This window comes from Bombina bombina, chromosome 1, assembly GCF_027579735.1.
Source record: "Bombina bombina isolate aBomBom1 chromosome 1, aBomBom1.pri, whole genome shotgun sequence".
Lineage (NCBI taxonomy): Eukaryota > Metazoa > Chordata > Amphibia > Anura > Bombinatoridae > Bombina > Bombina bombina.
Window position 1 is genome coordinate 1572291854 of NC_069499.1, and position 26050 is coordinate 1572317903.

Genomic DNA, 26050 nt, shown 5'->3' on the forward strand with positions numbered 1-26050 from the left:
AGCATTTGGTGAAGGTATGTAAAGATGACTAAGTAGCTGCCTTGATAATCCACTCAATGGAAAAGCCCAAGAGGTGGCGACTGCTCTGGTAAATGAGCAGTAATATGTTCAGGGGTGACTTCCCCACTAATAGGTATGCTTTGCAAATCATAGCTTTAAGCCAAGCTGGCAAGGTGATTGCAGTAGAAGATAAAATGTCATGGCCCTTACTACGGAGAGGGGACTACAATTTCCTGATTGATGTTTTCAGAAGAAAAATCCTTAGGAAGTAAAAAGTAGCTTGTTATTAAAACTGCTTTACCCTGATGAAAAATTAGTTAAGGAGAATCACAAGATAGAGCACAGAACTCAGATGATCTTCTTGCATTCCCCAACAATTCACAATATTTTGGAATACCACTAAATTCAAAGACCATTCTCAGGGGTGAAGGTACTGATGACTGAGTAAATTTGCTTCCAAATTATCCACACAGCTGAGAAATATACAGTATAAAAGGCACAGAAGGGTTTACCCCCTCAGGGGAACAAAGAAATGTATGTAATTGTGTCACCAGGCTACGTGAATCACTTGAACATGTTCATGTAACGGTACCAACCGGATACCAAGGGTTAACACCAGGGAACAATGTCCTGCATAGGGAATCAGCAGTTCACAACCCAGCCAGTTTTCAGGTTTTAAACAGAATAACACTTTATTTGAAGGCAGCATACAGATTTATACAGGTTTTTGACCCCCCCCCCCCAGATGGGGGTGGAAAGAATGTTGTACATTAGATAAAAGGGAGAAGCGCCCTTGACATGATACAATAGGATTATATTACTTAAACACTTCAACCACAGGACACTCTTGACTCTCCTTATCACTTAGGCGTTTCTCTCTGGAGGTGATCAAACAATAGAATGCTAAGCATTAATTAGATTGTAGCTGGAGCCAGCCACTTGTGGTTAGAAAATAAAGTTAACACTTTCAGTCCTGACCGAAGGGTCTGTCACAGACAACCTTTCTTACGTTATAGTCCAGAAGTGGCTAGGTTTGCCACAATGCTCCCCCAGAACCAAGCCGGCATACACAGTCTGATCCCAACGGATCGGCTTGGGGATGTCCGGGGCAACAACTTTCGGCTCAAGTAAGCTACGGGGTGTTCTCCGCCATCTGCTCCAACTTGGCTCAGTACTGCCCCCACCCCAAACATGGAAGCGTCTCTTCCCGGAGGGACTGGGCTTGGGTAGTCACAGGGTTAACATTAGCGGGATCCATGGTGCCTCCTGGCATCAAAATGCTGGTCTGCTAATCTGGCTGCTTCGGTTAAGGTGAGGGGTTTTCGATCTCTCACCCATTCTTGGGCTTCTGGGGACAAGCCGTTAAAGAATTGCTCCAACAGCATCAGTTGTCGCAATTCTTCCATGGTGGTAGCTTGGCTGGCCTGTATCCACCCCTGAGATGCTTGATCCAGCTTGTGGGCCCACTCTGCATGGGAATCTCTTTCTGGCTTGCGCAGGCCTCTAAACTTGCGCCGGTATGCCTCTGAGGTAATGGCATATCTTTCCAAGATCGCTCTCTTCACTTTAGCGTAATCCTTGCTGTCCTCCCTGGGTACAGCGCGATACGCTTCCGCTGCCCTACCGGCTAGCTTGCCTGCTAGCACCGGCACCCATACGGACTGCTCCAAATCATGTAACTCGCACAGTCTCTCAAAATCCTGTAAATACCCATCAATCTCATCCTTCTCCTCACAAAACATTTTAAATGCATGGTATGGGATTTTGGGTCTTACTGGGTTGCTGAGTGCGTCCAAAATGGATTCTGCTCGGGAGGATGCATTCCGCGGACTGTGTGCCATCACGTACTCCTGCACATCTGCCATTACCACGGATAGCATATCCCGTGGTACAGGTTGGGGTAAAAATTCCAGCCTGGTCCTCATTTCCCTCTGGTATAGGGTCTCCTCCATGGCTGCTGGAGGCGTAGCGCTGCGAGCTCTGTCTCCCTCCATCAGCTCAGCAATTAATATAGCCTTGGGTTTGCTGCTGCCTATCTTTCCCCTGGCTTCTAGCAGTTCCTTTTACGTTTGTCTCTTTAGCTTAGAATAATCCATCTCCATTCACTTCGGTCCCTGGTACTCCTTCCATCTTAGTCAGTATTGTAGTAATCCCCCTCTTCCTGAGGTTACTGGCTTGTGTAGTTGCTCTTCTGGGCGATAAGGTTCATTCCGTCGCTTGCCACCAATTGTAACGGTACCAACCGGATACCAAGGGTTAACACCAGGGAACAATGTCCTGCATAGGGAATCAGCAGTTCACAACCCAGCCAGTTTTCAGGTTTTAAACAGAATAACACTTTATTTGAAGGCAGCATACAGATTTATACAGGTTTTTGACCCCCCCCCCCCCCCAGATGGGGGTGGAAAGAATGTTGTACATTAGATAAAAGGGAGAAGCGCCCTTGACATGATACAATAGGATTATATTACTTAAACACTTCAACCACAGGACACTCTTGACTCTCCTTATCACTTAGGCGTTTCTCTCTGGAGGTGATCAAACAATAGAATGCTAAGCATTAATTAGATTGTAGCTGGAGCCAGCCACTTGTGGTTAGAAAATAAAGTTAACACTTTCAGTCCTGACCGAAGGGTCTGTCACAGACAACCTTTCTTACGTTATAGTCCAGAAGTGGCTAGGTTTGCCACAGTTCATGCTTATAGTCCTGTGGGCTATGAAGGTGCATGGTACTTACCTGTCAGCACCTTAGCAACAGAAGTCTGCTTTAGAAGATGGGTCCATCCAAAGCAGTGCAAGTATGGTGCCAGGGATCTGTAAGGAGCAGTACACTGTAGACCAGGGGATTGGCGAGCATGTTAACATTTTACCTGCACCTTGGAGGCTGGTGCCATCTCCGCACTGAGAGAACATTTTCACTGCCTAGCTGAATTCCTAGCCACTCCTCTGCCCTGTTTGTAGGTACTCAGAGGAGGATAATGGGTCCCAGATCAGTTAGAGAACCCATTTCAATTGACATGTAGATAAGCACTTCACGCTTCACCATCCTCCTTGCTGGAGGCAAACAATTGAGGAATCATGGGAAAGTGTGAGGGATTAAAGCTCTATTGTGTTTGGTGTTTTGCCTCCTCCTATAGGACTGGCCTTTAATCCCACATGTGTTTGCTTTTGGGCTCTCACCATCTTAAAAGAAAGAAATAAAGTTTGTTAAAGGGACAGTCAACACCAGAATTGTTGTTTTAAAAGATAGATCATCCCTTAATTACCCATTCTCCAGTTTTGCACAACCAACACAGTTATAATTATATACATTTTACCTCTGTAATTACCTTGTATCTAAGCCTCAGCAAACTGCCCCCTTATTTCAGTTCTTTTCACAGACTTGCATTTTAGCCAATCAGAGCTGTCTCCATAGTAAATTCATGTGCATGAGCTCAATGTTATCTATATGAAACACATGAACTAATGCCCTTTAGTATTGAAAAAATATCAAAATGCATTTAGATTAGAGGTGGCCTTCAAGGTCTAAGAAATTAGCATATGAACCTCCTATGTTTAGCTTTCAACTAAGAATACCAAAAGAACAAAGCAAAATTATTGATAAAATTAAATTGGAAAGATGTTTAAAATTACATGCCCTATTTGAATCATGAAAGTTTTTTTTGGACTTGACTGTCCCTTTAATATTAATTTTTTGTGCACCTTGAACTTAGCACACTTTGGCAAATACCTTTGGAAAATCAAAATACAAAACACAAATAGGTTTTAGTTATTATGCTCTAGCATCATGGAACGGAACGAACCTGGAAGTAATTATTTCAGATGATTTAAAAGTTGGGAAGCGATAAGGCAAAACAGATGTTACTGCCACATAAACATCAAGAAACTAAAATATATACAATGACAAGTGGCTAAATGGTGCTTGACTACGTAGTCAAGTTCTAAAAGCAAATATTTTAGCACAATATCGTCCATAAGTTGTAGGAAAGCAGAAACCATTTACATATATTAAGCAATTATTGGAAAATAAAGGCTATACCAATAACAAAAAGTGTATTCTGACGTCAAAGGCATGAAAAGGTTGAGAATTGTTCAGAGGCTTTTACACAATGTGAAGAAAATGAATCGGTAATACAAATGTGTTCTGTACCATAAAATAACCATGTGAAAAAGCTGGGATGACTACTTGCCTTCCATTAAGTAAATGATCTATTTGCAGAATATTAGTGTGATAAATACATGTGGAGACAACTAGTTTTATTATTGTCTCTGGTCTTTTGGCCAATACAAAATTCAGACATCTTTGTTGGACACAACAATTTGTAAGTATAGATGAGCAAATCCGTCTATATATATATATATGTAGGTTTTGGAAGATCCAGCACATCATTGGTGGCAACAGATGTATATAGAGAGAACCAATTGCACTGTTTTTTTCATGGGTACTAAATACTTAAAAGGACATTATGAAATAATAAAAAAAAAATAAGAGTTTGTACAAAAGGCAAAATGAAGACTTCAAAGCTGTTTAAATTTTTCTTAATAGAGCATTAGCAATTGTATACTTCCTAATAATGCTCATTGGATACAAATGCTTATTGACATAACAATACCTATTAGTCAATGAAAATTAGTAGCAAGTACATAACCCAATGTATCCGGTCTACAACGAGTAGGTGAAAAGCTAGTTCTTGCAAATAACAAAATAGCCTCTATGATTTTGGTAGAAGCAGTAGCACAAATACGTAACTGAAAAGTTTAAGACAAATAAAAAAGGTTGTTTTTTTTAAATCAGTGTTAACCCTTTAAACAAACATCAGCTTATTAATTTTAAAATGAGAAACTACATTTTTGAGCTGACAGTTGACAAAATATTAACCAATGGAAGAAATTCTTCCTTACAACACCAACTCCTGAATAAAGTACTAGTTATATAATTGGAGGAAGATTATGTGCACTGTCAGTGCTCAGGTACCACAAGGTAAAAGGTGGGTCTCCAGTGAAAAACCTGAGAAAACTTGTGCCCAACATCAATTCATTAATATAGCAGGTGACACACAAGTTATGGCATTTTGGTGTATTGTGCAATCTGCAGAGAAACCAATAAAACACACGTTTCCACTCTCCTATCCACTGGGTACTTTAAACAGATTCAGTCTTTGGTGGAACAGAAGTGAATTTTATTAAATTAAATAGTACATCAGCTCTGGAGTTCATATACTTGCAGAAGTTTTAGTATATATAATTTTTCTAAACATTATAGGATTAATTACCTTATATATCATTTAATTAATTTCAAGTAAGGGTAAGAATAAATACAATTTTGGAAAAAGCTTCACTATATTCCTTATAAAAAAATATGTTCTATAGTACTTCAGTGTCATGTCTTGAACAATGTTTACTGTCCCTTTAAGTTCTGGATACAAAAATGAGGTTTGGATAAAACAATTCTCCCAGTGGGGGGCTGTGACAGAGATGTACTATAATGTTACAATTCCATTGTTCTCTCTAAGGCCCTGATGTTCAAAACATCGACAGAATAGTAAAAATATTAAAATAAGGGCGTGTCTGAGTGATGCCAGCAACAGGGATGTCTCTCCCATAGAAGTCAAAGGGAACGTGATGTAATCGCCCACATCGCTGCTCGTTGGCATTTTACTGTGGAGGGGGGCATATTCGAAGTGGGCCTACACAGCTCAAACAGCATGCTCACTGAAACTATAATTAGTTTCTGTGTAGGCACACTTCAAATATTGCCATGGGGACCTAAGTTTTACAACATCTACACTAACTAGCTCAGGCTATGTTGTCTCGCCAGTCGCTAACCTCCTCGCAACCTGCACTTTGCTACTCCCACTAGCACGTTCCGCTAACTCCCTCTGAACGCCTATAACTATGTTACGGCTATCCTATACTCCCCCTGCACTGCCCAGCTAACTTCCCCTGACCCCCTACACCTATGTCAGGCTTAACCAACACACTCCTGGAACGCCCAGCTAAGTCCCTAATACCGTTTACACTGATGTCATGTGTAAACAACACTCCCATGGTACACCCCAGTTAACTGCCTACTTTCAAAAAAATAACTCACTATAATAAACTAAACTATAAATCCTAAACTCCCCGTAATAATTATGAATCTATGTTGCTAAAGTTATCATCAATAATTAAATAATGTGTCCCTGAGATGCGCTAAAACGCCAGAGGCCGATCACTGGTGCTACCTTCTGGGAGAATGGGGGACACTTCAAATCCGGTCCCCCATTCCTCCCAGAAGGTAGCACCCAAACAAGTGGTATATCTAGGTGCCTCATCAAATTGCAGACGACATACTAAAAGACGGACTTGATCTCTTGCACCTTATTCAATTGGCTCAATTGCAGTCCAGCACTGAGTTTCAAGAGCCCGGATAGGCCGGAAAGGTTTTGCTGGTCCTCCGGTGTTTACCTCATCTCCATGACAAAAACATAATTTATGCTTACCTGATAAATTTATTTCTCTTGTAGTGTATCCAGTCCACGGATCATCCATTACTTGTGGGATATTCTCCTTCCCAACAGGAAGTTGCAAGAGGATCACCCACAGCAGAGCTGTTATATAGCTCCTCCCCTCACTGCCATATCCAGTCATTCGACCGAAACAAGACGAGAAAGGAGAAACCATAGGGTGCAGTGGTGACTGTAGTTTAATTAAAATTTAGACCTGCCTTAAAAGGACAGGGCGGGCCGTGGACTGGATACACTACAAGAGAAATAAATTTATCAGGTAAGCATAAATTATGTTTTCTCTTGTTAAGTGTATCCAGTCCACGGATCATCCATTACTTGTGGGATACCAATACCAAAGCTAAAGTACACGGATGATGGGAGGGACAAGGCAGGAACTTAAACGGAAGGAACCACTGCCTGTAGAACCTTTCTCCCAAAAACAGCCTCCGAAGAAGCAAAAGTGTCAAATTTTGAAAATTTTGAAAAGGTGTGAAGCGAAGACCAAGTCGCAGCCTTGCAAATCTGTTCAACAGAGGCCTCATTTTTAAAGGCCCAGGTGGAAGCCACAGCTCTAGTAGAATGAGCTGTAATTCTTTCAGGGGGCTGCTGTCCAGCAGTCTCATAGGCTAAGCGTATTATGCTCCGAAGCCAAAAGGAGAGAGAGGTTGCCGAAGCTTTTTGACCTCTCCTCTGTCCAGAGTAAACGACAAACAAACAGGGCAGATGTTTGACGAAAATCTTTAGTAGCCTGTAAGTAAAACTTCAAGGCACGGACTACGTCCAGATTATGCAAAAGACGTTTCTTCTTTGAAGAAGGATTAGGACACAATGATGGAACAACAATCTCTTGATTGATATTCCTGTTAGAAACCACCTTAGGTAAAAACCCAGGTTTGGTACGCAGAACTACCTTGTCTGAATGAAAAATCAGATAAGGAGAATCACAATGTAAGGCAGATAACTCAGAGACTCTTCGAGCCGAGGAAATAGCCATCAAAAACAGAACTTTCCAAGATAAAAGTTTAATATCAATGGAATGAAGGGGTTCAAACGGAACTCCCTGAAGAACTTTAAGAACCAAGTTTAAGCTCCATGGGGGAGCAACAGTTTTAAACACAGGCTTAATCCTAACCAAAGCCTGACAAAATGCCTGGACTTCTGGAACTTCTGCCAGACGCTTGTGCAAAAGAATAGACAGAGCAGAGATCTGTCCTTTTAAAGAACTAGCTGATAAGCCTTTGTCCAAACCCTCTTGGAGAAAGGACAATATCCTAGGAATCCTAACCTTACTCCATGAGTAACTCTTGGATTCACACCAATAAAGATATTTACTCCATATCTTATGGTAGATTTTCCTGGTGACAGGCTTCCGAGCCTGTATTAAGGTATCAATGACTGACTCGGAGAAGCCACGCCTTGATAGAATCAAGCGTTCAATCTCCATGCAGTTAGTCTCAGAGAAATTAGATTTGGATGATTGAAAGGACCTTGTATTAGAAGGTCCTGCCTCAGAGGCAGAGTCCATGGTGGAAGAGATGACATGTCCACTAGGTCTGCATACCAGGTCCTGCGTGGCCACGCAGGCGCTATCAGAATCACTGATGCTCTCTCCTGTTTGATTTTGGCAATCAGTCGAGGGAGCAGAGGAAACGGTGGAAACACATAGGCCAGGTTGAAGAACCAAGGAGCTGCTAGAGCATTTATCAGCGTTGCTCCCGGGTCCCTGGACCTGGATCCGTAACAAGGAAGCTTGGCGTTCTGGCGAGACGCCATGAGATCCAGTTCTGGTTTGCCCCAACGACGGACCAGTTGAGCAAACACCTCCGGATGGAGTTCCCACTCCCCCGGATGAAAAGTCTGACGACTTAGAAAATCCGCCTCCCAGTTCTCTACGCATGGGATGTGGATCGCTGACAGGTGGCAAGAGTGAGACTCTGCCCAGTGAATTATCTTTGAGACTTCTAACATCGCTAGGGAACTCCTGGTTCCCCCTTGATGGTTGATGTAAGCCACAGTCGTGATGTTGTCCGACTGAAATCTGATGAACCTCAGTGTTGCTAACTGAGGCCAAGCTAGAAGAGCATTGAATATTGCTCTTAACTCCAGAATATTTATTGGGAGGAGTTTCTCCTCCTGAGTCCACGATCCCTGAGCCTTCAGGGAGTTCCAGACTGCGCCCCAACCTAGAAGGCTGGCATCTGTTGTTACAATCGTCCAATCTGGCCTGCGAAAGGTCATACCCTTGGACAGATGGACCCGAGAAAGCCACCAGAGAAGAGAATCTCTGGGCTCTTGATCCAGATTTAGTAGAGCGGACAAATCTGAGTAATCCCCATTCCACTGACTTAGCATGCATAATTGCAGCGGTCTGAGATGCAGGCGCGCAAATGGCACTATGTCCATTGCCGCTACCATTAAGCCGATTACTTCCATGCACTGAGCCACTGACGGGCGTGGAATGGAATGAAGGACACGGCAAGCATTTAGAAGTTTTGATAACCTGGACTCCGTCAGGTAAATTTTCATCTCTACAGAATCTATAAGAGTCCCTAGGAAGGAGACTCTTGTGAGTGGTGATAGAGAACTCTTTTCCACGTTCACTTTCCACACATGCGACCTCAGAAATGCCAGAACTATCTCTGTATGAGACTTGGCAATTTGAAAGCTTGACGCCTGTATCAGGATGTCGTCTAGATACGGAGCCACCGCTATGCCTCGCGGTCTTAGAACCGCCAGAAGTGAGCCCAGAACCTTTGTAAAAATTCTCGGGGCAGTGGCCAACCCGAAGGGAAGAGCTACAAATTGGTAATGCCTGTCTAGAAAGGCAAACCTTAGGAACCGATGATGATCTTTGTGAATCGGTATGTGAAGGTAGGCATCCTTTAAGTCCACTGTGGTCATGTACTGACCCTCTTGGATCATGGGTAGGATGGTCCGAATAGTTTCCATTTTGAATGATGGAACTCTGAGGAATTTGTTTAAGATCTTTAGATCCAAGATTTGTCTGAAGGTTCCCTCTTTCTTGGGAACCACAAACAGATTTGAATAAAAACCCTGTCCTTGTTCCGTCCGCGGAACTGGATTGATCACTCCCATTACTAGGAGGTCTTTGCTGATAACCTTGAAAGATGAAATCTCCCTTGTGGAGGAGAAGCTTTGAAGTCCAGAAGATATCCCTGAGATATGATCTCCAACTCCCAGGGATCCTGAACATCTCTTGCCCACGCCTGGGCGAAGAGAGAAAGTCTGCCCCCCAATAGATCCGTTTCCGGATAGGGGGCCGTTCCTTCATGCTGTCTTGGGGGCAGCAGCAGGCTTTCTGGCCTGCTTGCCCTTGTTCCAGGACTGGTTAGGTTTCCAGGCCTGTCTGGAATGAGCAACAGTTCCCTCTTGTTTTGAAGAGGAGGAAGTTGATGCTGCTCCTGCCTTGAAATTTCGAAAGGCACGAAAATTAGACTGTTTGGCCTTTGATTTGGCCCTGTCCTGAGGAAGGGTATGACCCTTGCCTCCAGTAATGTCAGCAATAATTTCCTTCAAGCCAGGCCCGATTAAGGTCTGCCCCTTGAAAGGACTGTTGAGTAATTTAGACTTTGAAGTCACGTCAGCTGACCAGGATTTAAGCCATAGCGCCCTACGCGCCTGGATGGCGAATCCGGAATTCTTAGCCGTTAGTTTAGTCAAATGAACAATGGCATCAGAAACAAATGAGTTAGCTAGCTTAAGCGTTCTAAGCTTGTCAATAATTTCATTCAATGGAGCTGTCTGGATGGCCTCTTCCAGGGCCTCAAACCAGAATGCCGCCGCAGCAGTGACAGGCGCAATGCATGCAAGGGGCTGTAAAATAAAACCTTGTTGAATAAACATTTTCTTAAGGTAACCCTCCAATTTTTTATCCATTGGATCTGAAAAAGCACAACTGTCCTCAACCGGGATAGTGGTACGCTTTGCTAAAGTAGAAACTGCTCCCTCCACCTTAGGGACCGTCTGCCATAAGTCCTGTGTAGTGGCGTCTATTGGAAACATTTTTCTAAATATAGGAGGTGGGGAAAAGGGCACACCGGGTCTATCCCACTCCTTGCTAATAATTTCTGTAAGCCTTTTAGGTATAGGAAAAACGTCAGTACACACCGGCACCGCATAGTATCTATCCAGCCTACACAATTTCTCTGGAATTGCAACTGTGTTACAGTCATTCAGAGCAGCTAATACCTCCCCAAGCAATACACGGAGGTTCTCAAGCTTAAATTTAAAATTAGAAATCTCTGAATCAGGTTTCCCCGAGTCAGGGATGTCACCCACAGACTGAAGCTCTCCGTCCTCATGTTCTGCATACTGTGACGCAGTATCAGACATGGCTCTAACAGCATTTGCGCGCTCTGTATCTCTCCTAACCCCAGACCTATCACGCTTGCCTCTTAATTCAGGCAATCTAGATAATACCTCTGACAGGGTATTATTCATGATTGCAGCCATGTCCTGCAAGGTAATCGCTATGGGCGTCCCTGATGTAATTGGCGCCATATTAGCGTGCGTCCCCTGAGCGGGAGACGAAGGGTCTGACACGTGGGGAGAGTTAGTCGGCATAACTTCCCCCTCGACAGAACCCTCTGGTGATAATTCTTTTATAGATAAAGACTGATCTTTACTGTTTAAGGTGAAATCAATACATTTAGTACACATTCTCCTATGGGGCTCCACCATGGCTTTCAAACATAATGAACAAGTAGGTTCCTCTGTGTCAGACATGTTTAAACAGACTAGCAATGAGACTAGCAAGCTTGGAAAACACTTTAAAACAAGTTTACAAGCAATATAAAAAACGTTACTGCGCCTTTAAGAAACACAAATTTTCCCAAATTTTGAAATAACAGTGAAAAAATGCAGTTACACTAACGAAATTTTTACAGTGTATGTAATAAGTTAGCAGAGCATTGCACCCACTTGCAAATGGATGATTAACCCCTTAATACCAAAAACGGAATAACAAATGACAAAAACGTTTTTTAAACAGTCACAACAACTGCCACAGCTCTACTGTGGCTTTTTACCTCCCTCAATACGACTTTTGAAGCCTTTTGAGCCCTTCAGAGAAGTCCTGAATCATGCTGGAAGAAGCTGGATGTCTGTGTCTGTAATTTTTGCTGTGCAAAAAAACGCCAAAATAGGCCCCTCCCACTCATATTACAACAGTGGGAAGCCTCAGGGAAATGTTTCTAGGCAAAATTCAAGCCAGCCATGTGGAAAAAACTAGGCCCCAATAAGTTTTATCACCAAACATATGTAAAAAACGATTAAACATGCCAGCAAACGTTTTAAAATACACTTTTATAAGAGTATGTATCTCTATTAATAAGCCTGATACCAGTCGCTATCACTGCATTTAAGGCTTTACTTTCATTACTTCGGTATCAGCAGCATTTTCTAGCAAATTCCATCCCTAGAAAAATATTTTAACTGCACATACCTTATTGCAGGAAAACCTGCACGCTATTCCCCCTCTGAAGTTACCTCACTCCTCAGAATATGTGAGAACAGCAAAGGATCTTAGTTACTTCTGCTAAGATCATAGAAAACGCAGGCAGATTCTTCTTCTAAATACTGCCTGAGATAAACAGTACACTCCGGTACCATTTAAAAATAACAAACTTTTGATTGAAGAAATAAACTAAGTATAAAACACCACAGTCCTCTTACGACCTCCATCTTAGTTGAGAGTTGCAAGAGAATGACTGGATATGGCAGTGGGGGAAGGAGCTATATAGCAGCTCTGCTGTGGGTGATCCTCTTGCAACTTTCTGTTGGGAAGGAGAATATCCCACAAGTAATGGATGATCCGTGGACTGGATACACTTAACAAGAGAAATATGTATTGTCATGTACAAGTTAGACTATTTAAAGTATTGGAGATATCTTAAAAGGGATTTAATAGTTGCTATTATTTTAAACATAAATATACAATACTTTAACAATATGCATTGTACATGACTATGCATATCAATTAAACATTGACCCCTAAACTGTCATAACCTAAAACTGTAGAAGCTAAAATACTACACATACATATTCAATATTAAAAATGATGCATTGTTATGTAGAATTCATATTGTTTAAATAGTTGCATATAAATTAATATGTAATTAATGTAGCTTGTTGTGTTATTTGTTATTAAAGACAGTATAATTAATATTATAGTTCTACATAACTGCATGCCTGTTATGTAAAAAATATAATTTAATGCTACTGACTACTATAACATAAATATATATTAAAATATATGTCTATGTTATCTCTAATAAACACAACAATCTAACAAATACATTTTAATATGTATGCAATACTTAAAGTATTATGCAATATGCATGCATAACAGTTTAAATATTTAATATCAAATATTGAATATCTACAATCTTTGAAATAAAATGCATGGTCATGTATTAGTATTAGTTTAAGAATTGGATATATAAATTAGATTGTAGATATTCTTGCTTGATATAGGGGTTACGCACGTCAAGAATTTCAGTGTGCGGCGGCGACCGCATGAAGACCAAGGTTCCCTGAAGAGAGCTGAAGAAGAAAAAGAAGATGGCCCCCCGGCGTCAGAACAAAGAGAGCCCCGATGTGGAAGAATATTGTCCCTTTAAATACAATGAACTCTTATCTGCTGTTTCCGGAGTACACTTTCATATCTTGCTATTCATTTCCTTGCGCTCTCTCGTGTTCACACACACTCATTCCACTCTTTAATGCTCACACACACTCACTACTCTATGCATCTCAGACACACACTCACTCCTCTATTGCTCACACACTCACTCACTCCTCTATCGCTCACACACATTCACTTCTCTATCTCTTACAGACACTCACTCCTCTCTCTATCACTCACACACATTCACTTCTCTATCGCTCACAGACACTTACTCCTCTCTATAGCTCACAGACACTCACTCCTCTATCACTCACAGAAACTCACTCCTCTCTCTATCGGTCACACACATTGCCTTCTCTCTCTATCGCTCACACACACTTACTCCTCTCTCTATCGCTTACACACACTTACTCCTCTCTGTATCTCTCACAGACACTCACTCCTCTATCACTCACACACTCACTCCTCTATCGCTCAAACACCCTCACTCCTCTGTCGTTCACACACAGTTACTCCTCTATCACACACAGACACTCCTCTCTCTATCACTCACAGACACTCCTCTCTATGGCTCACAGAAAGTCACTCCTCTATCGCTTACACACACTCACTTCTCTATCGCTCACACACTCACTCCTTTCTCTATCGCTCACACATTCACTCCTCTATCGCTGACACACATTCACTTCTCTATCGCTTACACACACTCACTCCTCTCTGTATCTCTCACAGACACTCACTCCTCTTTATCACTCACACACTCACTCCTCTATCGCTCACACCCCCTCACTCCTCTATTGCTCACACACACTCACTCCTCTATCACTCACAGACACTCCTCTCTCTATCACTCACAGACACTCCTCTCTATGACTCACAGAAACTCACTCCTCTATCGCTCACACACTCACTTCTCTCTCTAACGCTCACACACTCACTCCTCTCTCTATCTCTTACACACACTCACTCCTCTCTGTATCTCTCACAGACACTCACTCCTCTCTATTACTCACTCCTCTATCGCTTACACACCCTCACTCCTCTATTGCTCACACTCACTCCTCTATGCATCACTAACACACACATTCACTCCTCTCTGTAGCTCTCACAGACACTCACTCCTCTATCACTCACACCCTCACTCCTCTATCGCTCACACGCACTCACTACTCTATGCATCGCTAACACACACATTCACTCCTCTCTCTATCCCTCACACACACTGACTCCTCTATCGCTTACACACTCACTTCTCTCTCTATCGCTCACACACACTCACTCCTCTATCTATCACACACACACTTACTCACACACTCATTTCTCTCTCTATCACTCACAGACTCACTTCTCTCTTTATCGCTCACACACACTTCTCTATCGCTCACACACACTCACTCCTCTCTCTAATGCTCACAGACACTCACTCCTCTCTCTATCGCTCACACACACACACTTACTCCTTTATTGCTCACACACTAACTTCTCTCTCTATCGCTCACACACTTCTCTCTCTATCGCTCACACACATTCACTCTTCTATCTCTCGTAGACACTCACTCATCTATAGTTCTCACTCCTCTCTCTATCACTCACATACACTCAGTCCTCTCTATGGCTCACAGAAACTCCTCTCTATCGCTCACACATTCACTCCTGTCTCTATCACTCACACACACTCACTTCTCTCTCTAATGCTTACACACACTCACTCCTCTCTGTATCTCTCACAAACACTCCTCTATCACTCACTCCTCTATCGCTCACACACACTCACTCCTGTCTCTATCGCTCACACAAACTGACTCCTCTATCGCTCACACACTAACTTCTCTCTCTTTCGCTCACACACATTCACTCCTCTCTCTATTGCTCACCCACTCACTCCTCTCTCTATCGCTCACACACACTCACTCCTCTCTCTATCGCTCACACACACTCCTCTCTCTAATGCTCACACACTCACTCCTCTCTCTATTGCTCACACACATTCACTCCTCTATCGCTCACACACTCACTCCTCTTTCTATCGCTCACACACTCACTCCTCTCTGTTTCTCTCACACTTACTCCTCTCTCTATCACTCACACACTCACTCCTATATCGCTCACACACATTAACTCCTCTATTGCTCACACACACTCCTCTCTCTCATGCTCAGACCCTCACACCTCTCTCTATCTCTCACACACTCACTTCTCTCTCTTTCACTCACACACATTCACTCCTCTCTCTATCGCTCTCACACACACTTCTCTCTCTATTGGTCACACATATTCACTCCTGTCTCAATCGCTCATACACTCACTCCTCTCTCTATCGCTCACACACTCATTCCTCTCTCTATCGCTCACACACATTCACTCCTCTCTCTATTGCTCACACACTCACTTCTCTCTCTATCGCTCACACATTCACTGCTAATTTTATCGCTCACACACTCACTCCTCTATCACTCACACACTCCTCTCTGTATCTCTCACAGACACTCACTCCACTCTCTATCACTCACACACTCACTCCTCTATCCCTCACACACACTCACTCCTGTCTCTATCGCTCACACACATTCACTCCTCTCTCTATCGCTCACTCACTCACTCACTCCTCTCTCTATCGCTCACACACATTCACTCCTCTCTCTATCGCTCACACACACTCTCTCCTCTCTCTATCGCTCACACACACACTCCTCTCTCTAATGCTCACACACACTGACTCCTCTATTGCTCACACACTCACTTCTCTATCGCTCACACACATTCACTACTCTCTCTATCTCTCACAGACACTCACCCCTCTCTCTATCACTCACACACTCACTCCTCTCTCTATCACTCGCACACTCACACCTATATCGCTCAAACACCCTCACTCCTATATCGCTCACACATTCACTCCTCTATCGCTCACACACAATCCTCTCGCTAATGCTCAGACACTCACACCTCTATCACTCACACACTCACTTCTCTCTCTTTCGCTCACACACTCACTCCTCTATCGCTCACACACATTCACTCCTTTCTCTATCGCTCACACACCTTCACTTCTCTCTCTATCGCTCACACACTCACTCCTCTCTCTATCGTTCACACACTCACTTCTCTCTCTATCGCTCACACACATTCACTCCTCTCTCTATCGCTCACACACTCACTCCCCTCTCTGTATCTCTCACAGACACTCACTCCTCTCTCTATCACTCACACACTCACTCCTCTATCCCTCACACACACTCACTACTCTATGCATCGCTAACACACATTCACTTCTTTCTATCGCTCACACACATTCACTCCTCTCTCTATTGCTCACACACACTCACTCCTCTATGCATCGCTAACACACACACTCACTCCTCTCTGTATCTCTCACAGACACGCATTCCTCTCTCTCTCTATCACTCACACCCTCACTCCTCTATCGCTCACACACACTAACTACTCTATGCATCGCTAACACACACATTCACTCCTCTCTCTATTGCTCACACACACTTCTCTATTGCTCACACACACTCCTCTCTAATGCTCACAGACACTCACTCCTCTCTCTATCGCTCACTTCTCTCTCCTTTGCTCACACACATTCACTCCTCTCTCTTTTGCTCACACATATTCACTCCTCTCTCTATCACTCACACACTCACTCCTCTATCGCTCACACACTCACTTCTCTCTCTATCGCTCACACACATTCACTCCTGTCTCTATCGCTCATGCACATTCACTTCTCTATCGCTCACATACACTGACTCCTCTATTGCTCACACACTCACTTCTCTCTCTATCGCTCACACACATTCACTCCTGTCTCTATCACTCACACACATTCACTCCTGTCTCTATCGCTCACACACATTCACTCCTCTCTCTATCGCTCACACACATTCACTTCTCTCTCTATCGCTCACACACTCACTTCTCTCTCTATCGCTCACACACATTCACTCCTGTCTCTATCGCTCACACAAATTCACTCCTCTCTCTATCGCTCACACACACTGACTCCTCTATCGCTCACACACACTCACTCCTCTCTGTATCTCTCACAGACACTCACTCCTTTCTATCGCTCACAAACACTCACTCCTCTCTCTATCGCTCACTCCTCTCTCTATCGCTCACTCACTCCTCTCTTTATCACTCCCTCACTCCTCTCTCTCTCTATCACTCCTCTCTCTCTATCGCTCACTCACTCACTCCTCTATCGCTCACTCCTCTATCACTCACTCACTCCTCTATCGCTCACTCACTCCTCTATCGCTCACAGACACTATTCTGTATATCTCCATCTCTTTTCTTTCTCTCTCACAACTAAATCAGAATAGCATTACGTATTTTTTTATTATCTCTTTAATGACTTAATACATTACTTTTTGTTAATTAGTCAGAAGTGACATCTCTTTGTTATGATTACTGAAAACAAATGAACATCTGTTTAACAGCTAAGATAATTACAGAATATATATTGTGAGCATTAGTATTGCATTTCTACTCATGTTTTGGCTTTAAACAGTTGACTTATTTTATTTTTTGTAACAGCAGGTTTTTCATTTCACGCTGAGATGTGTCAGAAGATGATTATTAGTAAATGTGCTGTGCCTGCCATATGGAATATACCAGGCCATGGGAAAGGCTCTTGGAATACTTGGTACATCAGGCGAATGAATGCTCCCGAGAGCTTAACACTTGTATGTGATCTTCTCAGAATTCCTTCGGTCTATTGACTAGTCAACCTGCATTAACAGCAAATTCACAAACAAACATGAAATTAATGCAAGACACAGATGAACTCAGGGCATTTAATAGAAGAATTTGTTCCTTAACAAAGGTTCCAAATGGAGAGAATAACATTTCCTCCCAAAAAAGTCTATTGGCATGTAAGAGGTTATCAGCAGTTAGATATGAATCATATCCTTCCCAGCACCAGGCTATGCAAAAGACTGTTCTGTCCCAAAATGTCTCTACGTTCCTAGATTGTAATGTGCCATTTTTCCTAACAGCATAATACAGGGCTGCATTTCACATGACCGTTAGTGAGCATAAAACAGCTGTTTTCAGGTAACGCAATGTCTTAAATGGTAGGGTGTGGGTCTGGCCGTCTCTTTATATTGATATACAGCCCTTAAATCATCGCACGCACTGTATTATTACAGCCGTTTGCAATAGGAAGAGAGCAGAGCTATAAAACCCCTCACTAAAGCAGAGGCCAGCGATGCTGAATGTTGTTCTACAACCTGTAACTGGCGAGAGGGTTATGCACTGGCACAGTATTAGTCTGCTCTTCCCACACTGCTTGGTCACATGAGAAGGAGCCGAGCTGGGCTAGAAGACCTATAGTGGTATAAAAAGACATGATGCCATGTTTACAGATTCAGTTCATAGAATTAGTATGTAATTAGGTTCTGATCGCAGATAATACACAGGTGTGTTAAGCAATGAGGCCTCCCTAAGACAGTCAATAAGGCATTGTCCCTGAGACAGCAGTTTCCTGTGGGTTCCAGCTGCCAAAACCCTGTGAGATGAAGCAGGTGGTGTCTGCAGCTTTGTACAGAATCTCAGGAAGAGGCTGAAAGACCCTGAGGTCCGTTCACTTTGATGGCCATACAGCCACTACCACAATGGAGATGAGGAGAAGAACAATGACCACCAACATAGCTGTGAAAGATAAAAGACAAATGTTATATACAGATCAGAAAGTAAAACTACAATCCAAACCAAATAATGATCATCTTCAGATAACATTTATATCATATTGTCTTGTCCAGGGTCAAGCTTGTGTACTGTACATTTATTTCACATGCCTGTATATCCCTATAGCTGATGTGTGACCTATAATGACTTCCGCTTCATGTATATCTATATGCCCATACCTGAATATCTATATGCCCATACCTGTATATCTATATGTCCATACCTGAATATCTATATGTCCATACATGTATATCTATATGCCCATACCTGTATATCTATATGCCCATACCTGTATATCTATATGCCCATACCTGTATATCTATATGCCCATACCTGAATATCTATATGCCCATACCTGTATATCTATATGCCCATACCTGAATATCTATATGTCCATACATGTATATCTATATGCCCATACCTGAATATCTATATGCCCATACCTGTATATCTATATGCCCATACATGTATATCTATATGCCCATACCTGAATATCTATATGCCCATACCTGTATATCTATATGCCCATACCTGAATATCTATATGCCCATACATGTATATCTATATGCCCATACCTGTATATCTATATGCCCATACCTGAATATCTATATGCCCATACATGTATATCTATATGCCCATACATGTATATCTATATGCCCATACCTGAATATCTATATGCCCATACATGTATATCTATATGCCCATACCTGAATATCTATATGCCCATACCTGTATATCTATATGCCCATACCTGTATATCCATATGCCCATACCTGTATATCTATATGCCCATACCTGTATATCCATATGCCCATACCTGTATATCTATATGCCCATACCTGTATATCCATATGCCCATACCTGTATATCTATATGCCCATACCTGTATATCTATATGCCCATACCTGTATATCTATATGCCCATACCTGTATATCCATATGCCCATACCTGTATATCTATATGCCCATACCTGTATATCCATATGCCCATACCTGAATATCTATATGCCCATACCTGTATATCTATATGCCCATACCTGTATATCTATATGCCCATACCTGTATATCTATATGCCCATACCTGTATATCTATATGCCCATACCTGTATATCCATATGCCCATACCTGTATATCTATATGCCCATACCTGTATATCCATATGCCCATACCTGTATATCTATATGCCCATACCTGTATATCCATATGCCCATACCTGTATATCTATATGCCCATACCTGTATATCCATATGCCCATACCTGTATATCTATATGCCCATACCTGTATATCCATATGCCCATACCTGTATATCTATATGCCCATACCTGTATATCCATATGCCCATACCTGTATATCTATATGCCCATACCTGTATATCCATATGCCCATACCTGTATATCCATATGCCCATACCTGTATATCTATATGCCCATACCTGTATATCTATATGCCCATACCTGTATATCTATATGCCCATACCTGTATATCTATATGCCCATACCTGTATATCTATATGCCCATACCTGTATATCCATATGCCCATACCTGTATATCTATATGCCCATACCTGTATATCCATATGCCCATACCTGTATATCTATATGCCCATACCTGTATATCCATATGCCCATACCTGTATATATTTTTTAATATCATTTACAAAGTAAATGTTACTGTTCAAGAGTGCATGTGTGTACATGGTGTGTGTGTAGTGAGTGTTTGTAGTGCAGTGTGTGTATGTGTGTGTGTAGTTAGACTCAAAAAGTGCTGACCCCCCAAAATCAGCCACCCTAGGCAAGTGCCTTGTTTGCCTACACCAAAATACGCCCCTGCTGTACCTTTATCATATAACACAGCTATACTCTACTTTCTTCCATTTGTATTCCCCCAAATATTAATAAAGAAGGATTTTTAACCTGCTAATAACTTATTTGTTCAGCGGCAGTCCTGACATGGCATAAGTGAGTATATGCTCGGATATGTTGCAAACTGATATTTGTCATTGATATCATTTTGCATATAATTAAGTTTGTGCAACATTTTTTTTTAATGAACACAACTGCTACTAGTGCAAATCTCCCTAAAGGGACGTGAAACCCATTTTTTTCCTGATTTAGATAGCGCATGCAATTTTAAACAAATTTCTAATTTACTTTTATTATCAAATTTCCTTTGTTCACTTGGTATCTTTTGATGGGAAAAGCTCACGAGCCGGCACATTTCTGAAGCGCTGTATGGCAGCAGTAAGAATGTTATGCATTTGCAAGAGCACTAGAGGGCAGCAGTAAGAATGTTATGCATTTGCAAGAGCACTAGAGGGCAGCAGTAAGAATGTCATGCATTTGCAAGAGCACTAGAGGGCAGCAGTAAGAATGTTATGCATTTGCAAGAGCACTAGAGGGCAGCAGTAAGAATGTCATGCATTTGCAAGAGCACTAGAGGGCAGCAGTAAGAATGTCATGCATTTGCAAGAGCACTAGACGGCAGCAGTAAGAATGTTATGCATTTGCAAGAGCACTAGAGGGCAGCAGTAAGAATGTCATGCATTTGCAAGAGCACTAGAGGGCAGCAGTAAGAATGTTATGCATTTGCAAGAGCACTAGAGGGCAGCAGTAAGAATGTCATGCATTTGCAAGAGCACTAGAGGGCAGCAGTAAGAATGTCATGCATTTGCAAGAGCACTAGAGGGCAGCAGTAAGAATGTTATGCATTTGCAAGAGCACTAGAGGGCAGCAGTAAGAATGTTATGCATTTGCAAGAGCACTAGAGGGCAGCAGTAAGAATGTTATGCATTTGCAAGAGCACTAGAGGGCAGCAGTAAGAATGTTATGCATTTGCAAGAGCACTAGAGGGCAGCAGTAAGAATGTCATGCATTTGCAAGAGCACTAGAGGGCAGCAGTAAGAATGTTATGCATTTGCAAGAGCACTAGAGGGCAGCAGTAAGAATGTTATGCATTTGCAAGAGCACTAGAGGGCAGCAGTAAGAATGTCATGCATTTGCAAGAGCACTAGAGGGCAGCAGTAAGAATGTTATGCATTTGCAAGAGCACTAGAGGGCAGCAGTAAGAATGTCATGCATTTGCAAGAGCACTAGAGGGCAGCAGTAAGAATGTCATGCATTTGCAAGAGCACTAGAGGGCAGCAGTAAGAATGTTATGCATTTGCAAGAGCACTAGAGGGCAGCAGTAAGAATATCATGCATTTGCAAGAGCACTAGAGGGCAGCAGTAAGAATGTTATGCATTTGCAAGAGCACTAGAGGGCAGCAGTAAGAATGTTATGCATTTGCAAGAGCACTAGAGGGCAGCAGTAAGAATGTCATGCATTTGCAAGAGCACTAGAGGGCAGCAGTAAGAATGTCATGCATTTGCAAGAGCACTAGAGGGCAGCAGTAAGAATGTCATGCATTTGCAAGAGCACTAGAGGGCAGCAGTAAGAATGTTATGCATTTGCAAGAGCACTAGAGGGCAGCAGTAAGAATGTCATGCATTTGCAAGAGCACTAGAGGGCAGCAGTAAGAATGTTATGCATTTGCAAGAGCACTAGAGGGCAGCAGTAAGAATGTCATGCATTTGCAAGAGCACTAGAGGGCAGCAGTAAGAATGTTATGCATTTGCAAGAGCACTAGAGGGCAGCAGTAAGAATGTTATGCATTTGCAAGAGCACTAGAGGGCAGCAGTAAGAATGTCATGCATTTGCAAGAGCACTAGAGGGCAGCAGTAAGAATGTTATGCATTTGCAAGAGCACTAGAGGGCAGCAGTAAGAATGTCATGCATTTGCAAGAGCACTAGAGGGCAGCAGTAAGAATGTTATGCATTTGCAAGAGCACTAGAGGGCAGCAGTAAGAATGTCATGCATTTGCAAGAGCACTAGAGGGCAGCAGTAAGAATATCATGCATTTGCAAGAGCACTAGAGGGCAGCAGTAAGAATGTCATGCATTTGCAAGAGCACTAGAGGGCAGCAGTAAGAATGTCATGCATTTGCAAGAGCACTAGAGGGCAGCAGTAAGAATGTTATGCATTTGCAAGAGCACTAGAGGGCAGCAGTAAGAATGTCATGCATTTGCAAGAGCACTAGAGGGCAGCAGTAAGAATGTTATGCATTTGCAAGAGCACTAGAGGGCAGCAGTAAGAATATCATGCATTTGCAAGAGCACTAGAGGGCAGCAGTAAGAATGTTATGCATTTGCAAGAGCACTAGAGGGCAGCAGTAAGAATGTTATGCATTTGCAAGAGCACTAGAGGGCAGCAGTAAGAATATCATGCATTTGCAAGAGCACTAGAGGGCAGCAGTAAGAATGTCATGCATTTGCAAGAGCACTAGAGGGCAGCAGTAAGAATGTCATGCATTTGCAAGAGCACTAGAGGGCAGCAGTAAGAATGTTATGCATTTGCAAGAGCACTAGAGGGCAGCAGTAAGAATGTCATGCATTTGCAAGAGCACTAGAGGGCAGCAGTAAGAATGTCATGCATTTGCAAGAGCACTAGAGGGCAGCAGTAAGAATGTCATGCATTTGCAAGAGCACTAGAGGGCAGCAGTAAGAATGTTATGCATTTGCAAGAGCACTAGAGGGCAGCAGTAAGAATGTCATGCATTTGCAAGAGCACTAGAGGGCAGCAGTAAGAATGTTATGCATTTGCAAGAGCACTAGAGGGCAGCAGTAAGAATGTTATGCATTTGCAAGAGCACTAGAGGGCAGCAGTAAGAATGTCATGCATTTGCAAGAGCACTAGAGGGCAGCAGTAAGAATGTCATGCATTTGCAAGAGCACTAGAGGGCAGCAGTAAGAATGTCATGCATTTGCAAGAGCACTAGAGGGCAGCAGTAAGAATGTTATGCATTTGCAAGAGCACTAGAGGGCAGCAGTAAGAATGTCATGCATTTGCAAGAGCACTAGAGGGCAGCAGTAAGAATGTCATGCATTTGCAAGAGCACTAGAGGGCAGCAGTAAGAATGTTATGCATTTGCAAGAGCACTAGAGGGCAGCAGTAAGAATGTTATGCATTTGCAAGAGCACTAGAGGGCAGCAGTAAGAATGTTATGCATTTGCAAGAGCACTAGAGGGCAGCAGTAAGAATGTCATGCATTTGCAAGAGCACTAGAGGGCAGCAGTAAGAATGTCATGCATTTGCAAGAGCACTAGAGGGCAGCAGTAAGAATGTTATGCATTTGCAAGAGCACTAGAGGGCAGCAGTAAGAATGTTATGCATTTGCAAGAGCACTAGAGGGCAGCAGTAAGAATGTCATGCATTTGCAAGAGCACTAGAGGGCAGCAGTAAGAATGTCATGCATTTGCAAGAGCACTAGAGGGCAGCAGTAAGAATGTCATGCATTTGCAAGAGCACTAGAGGGCAGCAGTAAGAATGTTATGCATTTGCAAGAGCACTAGAGGGCAGCAGTAAGAATGTTATGCATTTGCAAGAGCACTAGAGGGCAGCAGTAAGAATGTCATGCATTTGCAAGAGCACTAGAGGGCAGCAGTAAGAATGTCATGCATTTGCAAGAGCACTAGAGGGCAGCAGTAAGAATGTCATGCATTTGCAAGAGCACTAGAGGGCAGCAGTAAGAATGTCATGCATTTGCAAGAGCACTAGAGGGCAGCAGTAAGAATGTTATGCATTTGCAAGAGCACTAGAGGGCAGCAGTAAGAATGTCATGCATTTGCAAGAGCACTAGAGGGCAGCAGTAAGAATGTCATGCATTTGCAAGAGCACTAGAGGGCAGCAGTAAGAATGTTATGCATTTGCAAGAGCACTAGAGGGCAGCAGTAAGAATGTCATGCATTTGCAAGAGCACTAGAGGGCAGCAGTAAGAATGTCATGCATTTGCAAGAGCACTAGAGGGCAGCAGTAAGAATGTTATGCATTTGCAAGAGCACTAGAGGGCAGCAGTAAGAATGTCATGCATTTGCAAGAGCACTAGAGGGCAGCAGTAAGAATGTCATGCATTTGCAAGAGCACTAGAGGGCAGCAGTAAGAATGTCATGCATTTGCAAGAGCACTAGAGGGCAGCAGTAAGAATGTTATGCATTTGCAAGAGCACTAGAGGGCAGCACTATTTCCTGTCATGTGGTGCTCCAGATGTTACCTAGGTATCTCTTCCACAAAGAAAATCAGGGGAACTAAGGAAATTTCATAATAGCAGTAAATCAGAAACTTTTTAAAAATGGTCTGTTCTATCTGAATCACTAAAGAAAATGTTGTGTGTTTCATATCCCTTTAACACGATTTCACATTTTTATATTTGGGTTCCTCTAACATCTTTAAGTAATGATCATGTCCCTTAAGCCCTTGTACAGCGAATACTACAGCATAACCTTCTCTGCCTAATCCTGATGAGCCGTGACTTCCCTAGACTAGATTTAGGAATGCCTGGGGCTGGCTCTACCCCATGTCCTCCTCTAATTATGCGCTCAATTACCAAAATCTCACAGTCACAACAGCTGCTACTGGTAACAGCTCTGTTACAGGCCCAGAATAAGCGTAGACTTGGGACAAGGGGAGAGATCGTCCGTCGCTCTTTTGGAAGCCCAAACCTCTGCATATTTATTGTGAGAAAGCACTATGCAGACAGGGAGATATATATAAATATATTATTGTGGAAAGCACTATGCAGATAGGGAGATATATACATATTATTGTGATAGTTCACTATGCAGACAGGGAGATATATATATTATTGTGAGAAAGTACTATGCAGACAGGGAGATATATATATAAATATATTATTGTGAGAAAGCACTATGCAGGCAGGGAGATATATATATATATATATATATATTATTGTGAGAAAACACTATGCAGACAGGGAGATATATATAAATATATTATTGTGAGAAAGTACTATGCAGACAGGGAGATCTATATATAAATATATTATTGTGGAAAGCACTATGCAGACAGGGAGATATATATAAATATATTATTGTGAGAAAGCACTATGCAGACAGGGAGATATATATAAATATATTATTGTGGAAAGCACTATGCAGACAGGGATATATATACATATTATTGTGATAGATAACTATGCAGACAGGGAGATATATATATATTATTGTGAGAAAGTACTATGCAGACAGGGAGATATATATAAATATATTATTGTGGAAAGCACTATGCAGACAGGGAGATATATATAAATATATTATTGTGAGAAAGCACTATGCAGACAGGGAGATATATATAAATATATTATTGTGAGAAAGCACTATGCA

At 42.4% G+C, this 26050-nt stretch overlaps 1 protein-coding gene across 1 annotated transcript in view; it reads right to left on the minus strand.

Moving 5' to 3' along the window:
- Window positions 1–17928: 17928 nt before the first annotated feature.
- Window positions 17929–26050, minus strand: part of STX8 (syntaxin 8) — an 848919-nt gene continuing 840797 nt past the window's right edge. The window contains exon 8 of the mRNA XM_053710039.1: window positions 17929–18798. Within this exon, the coding sequence (XP_053566014.1) occupies window positions 18731–18798 (68 nt within the window). The 3' untranslated portion in view covers window positions 17929–18730. The remainder of the gene's footprint in view (window positions 18799–26050) is intronic.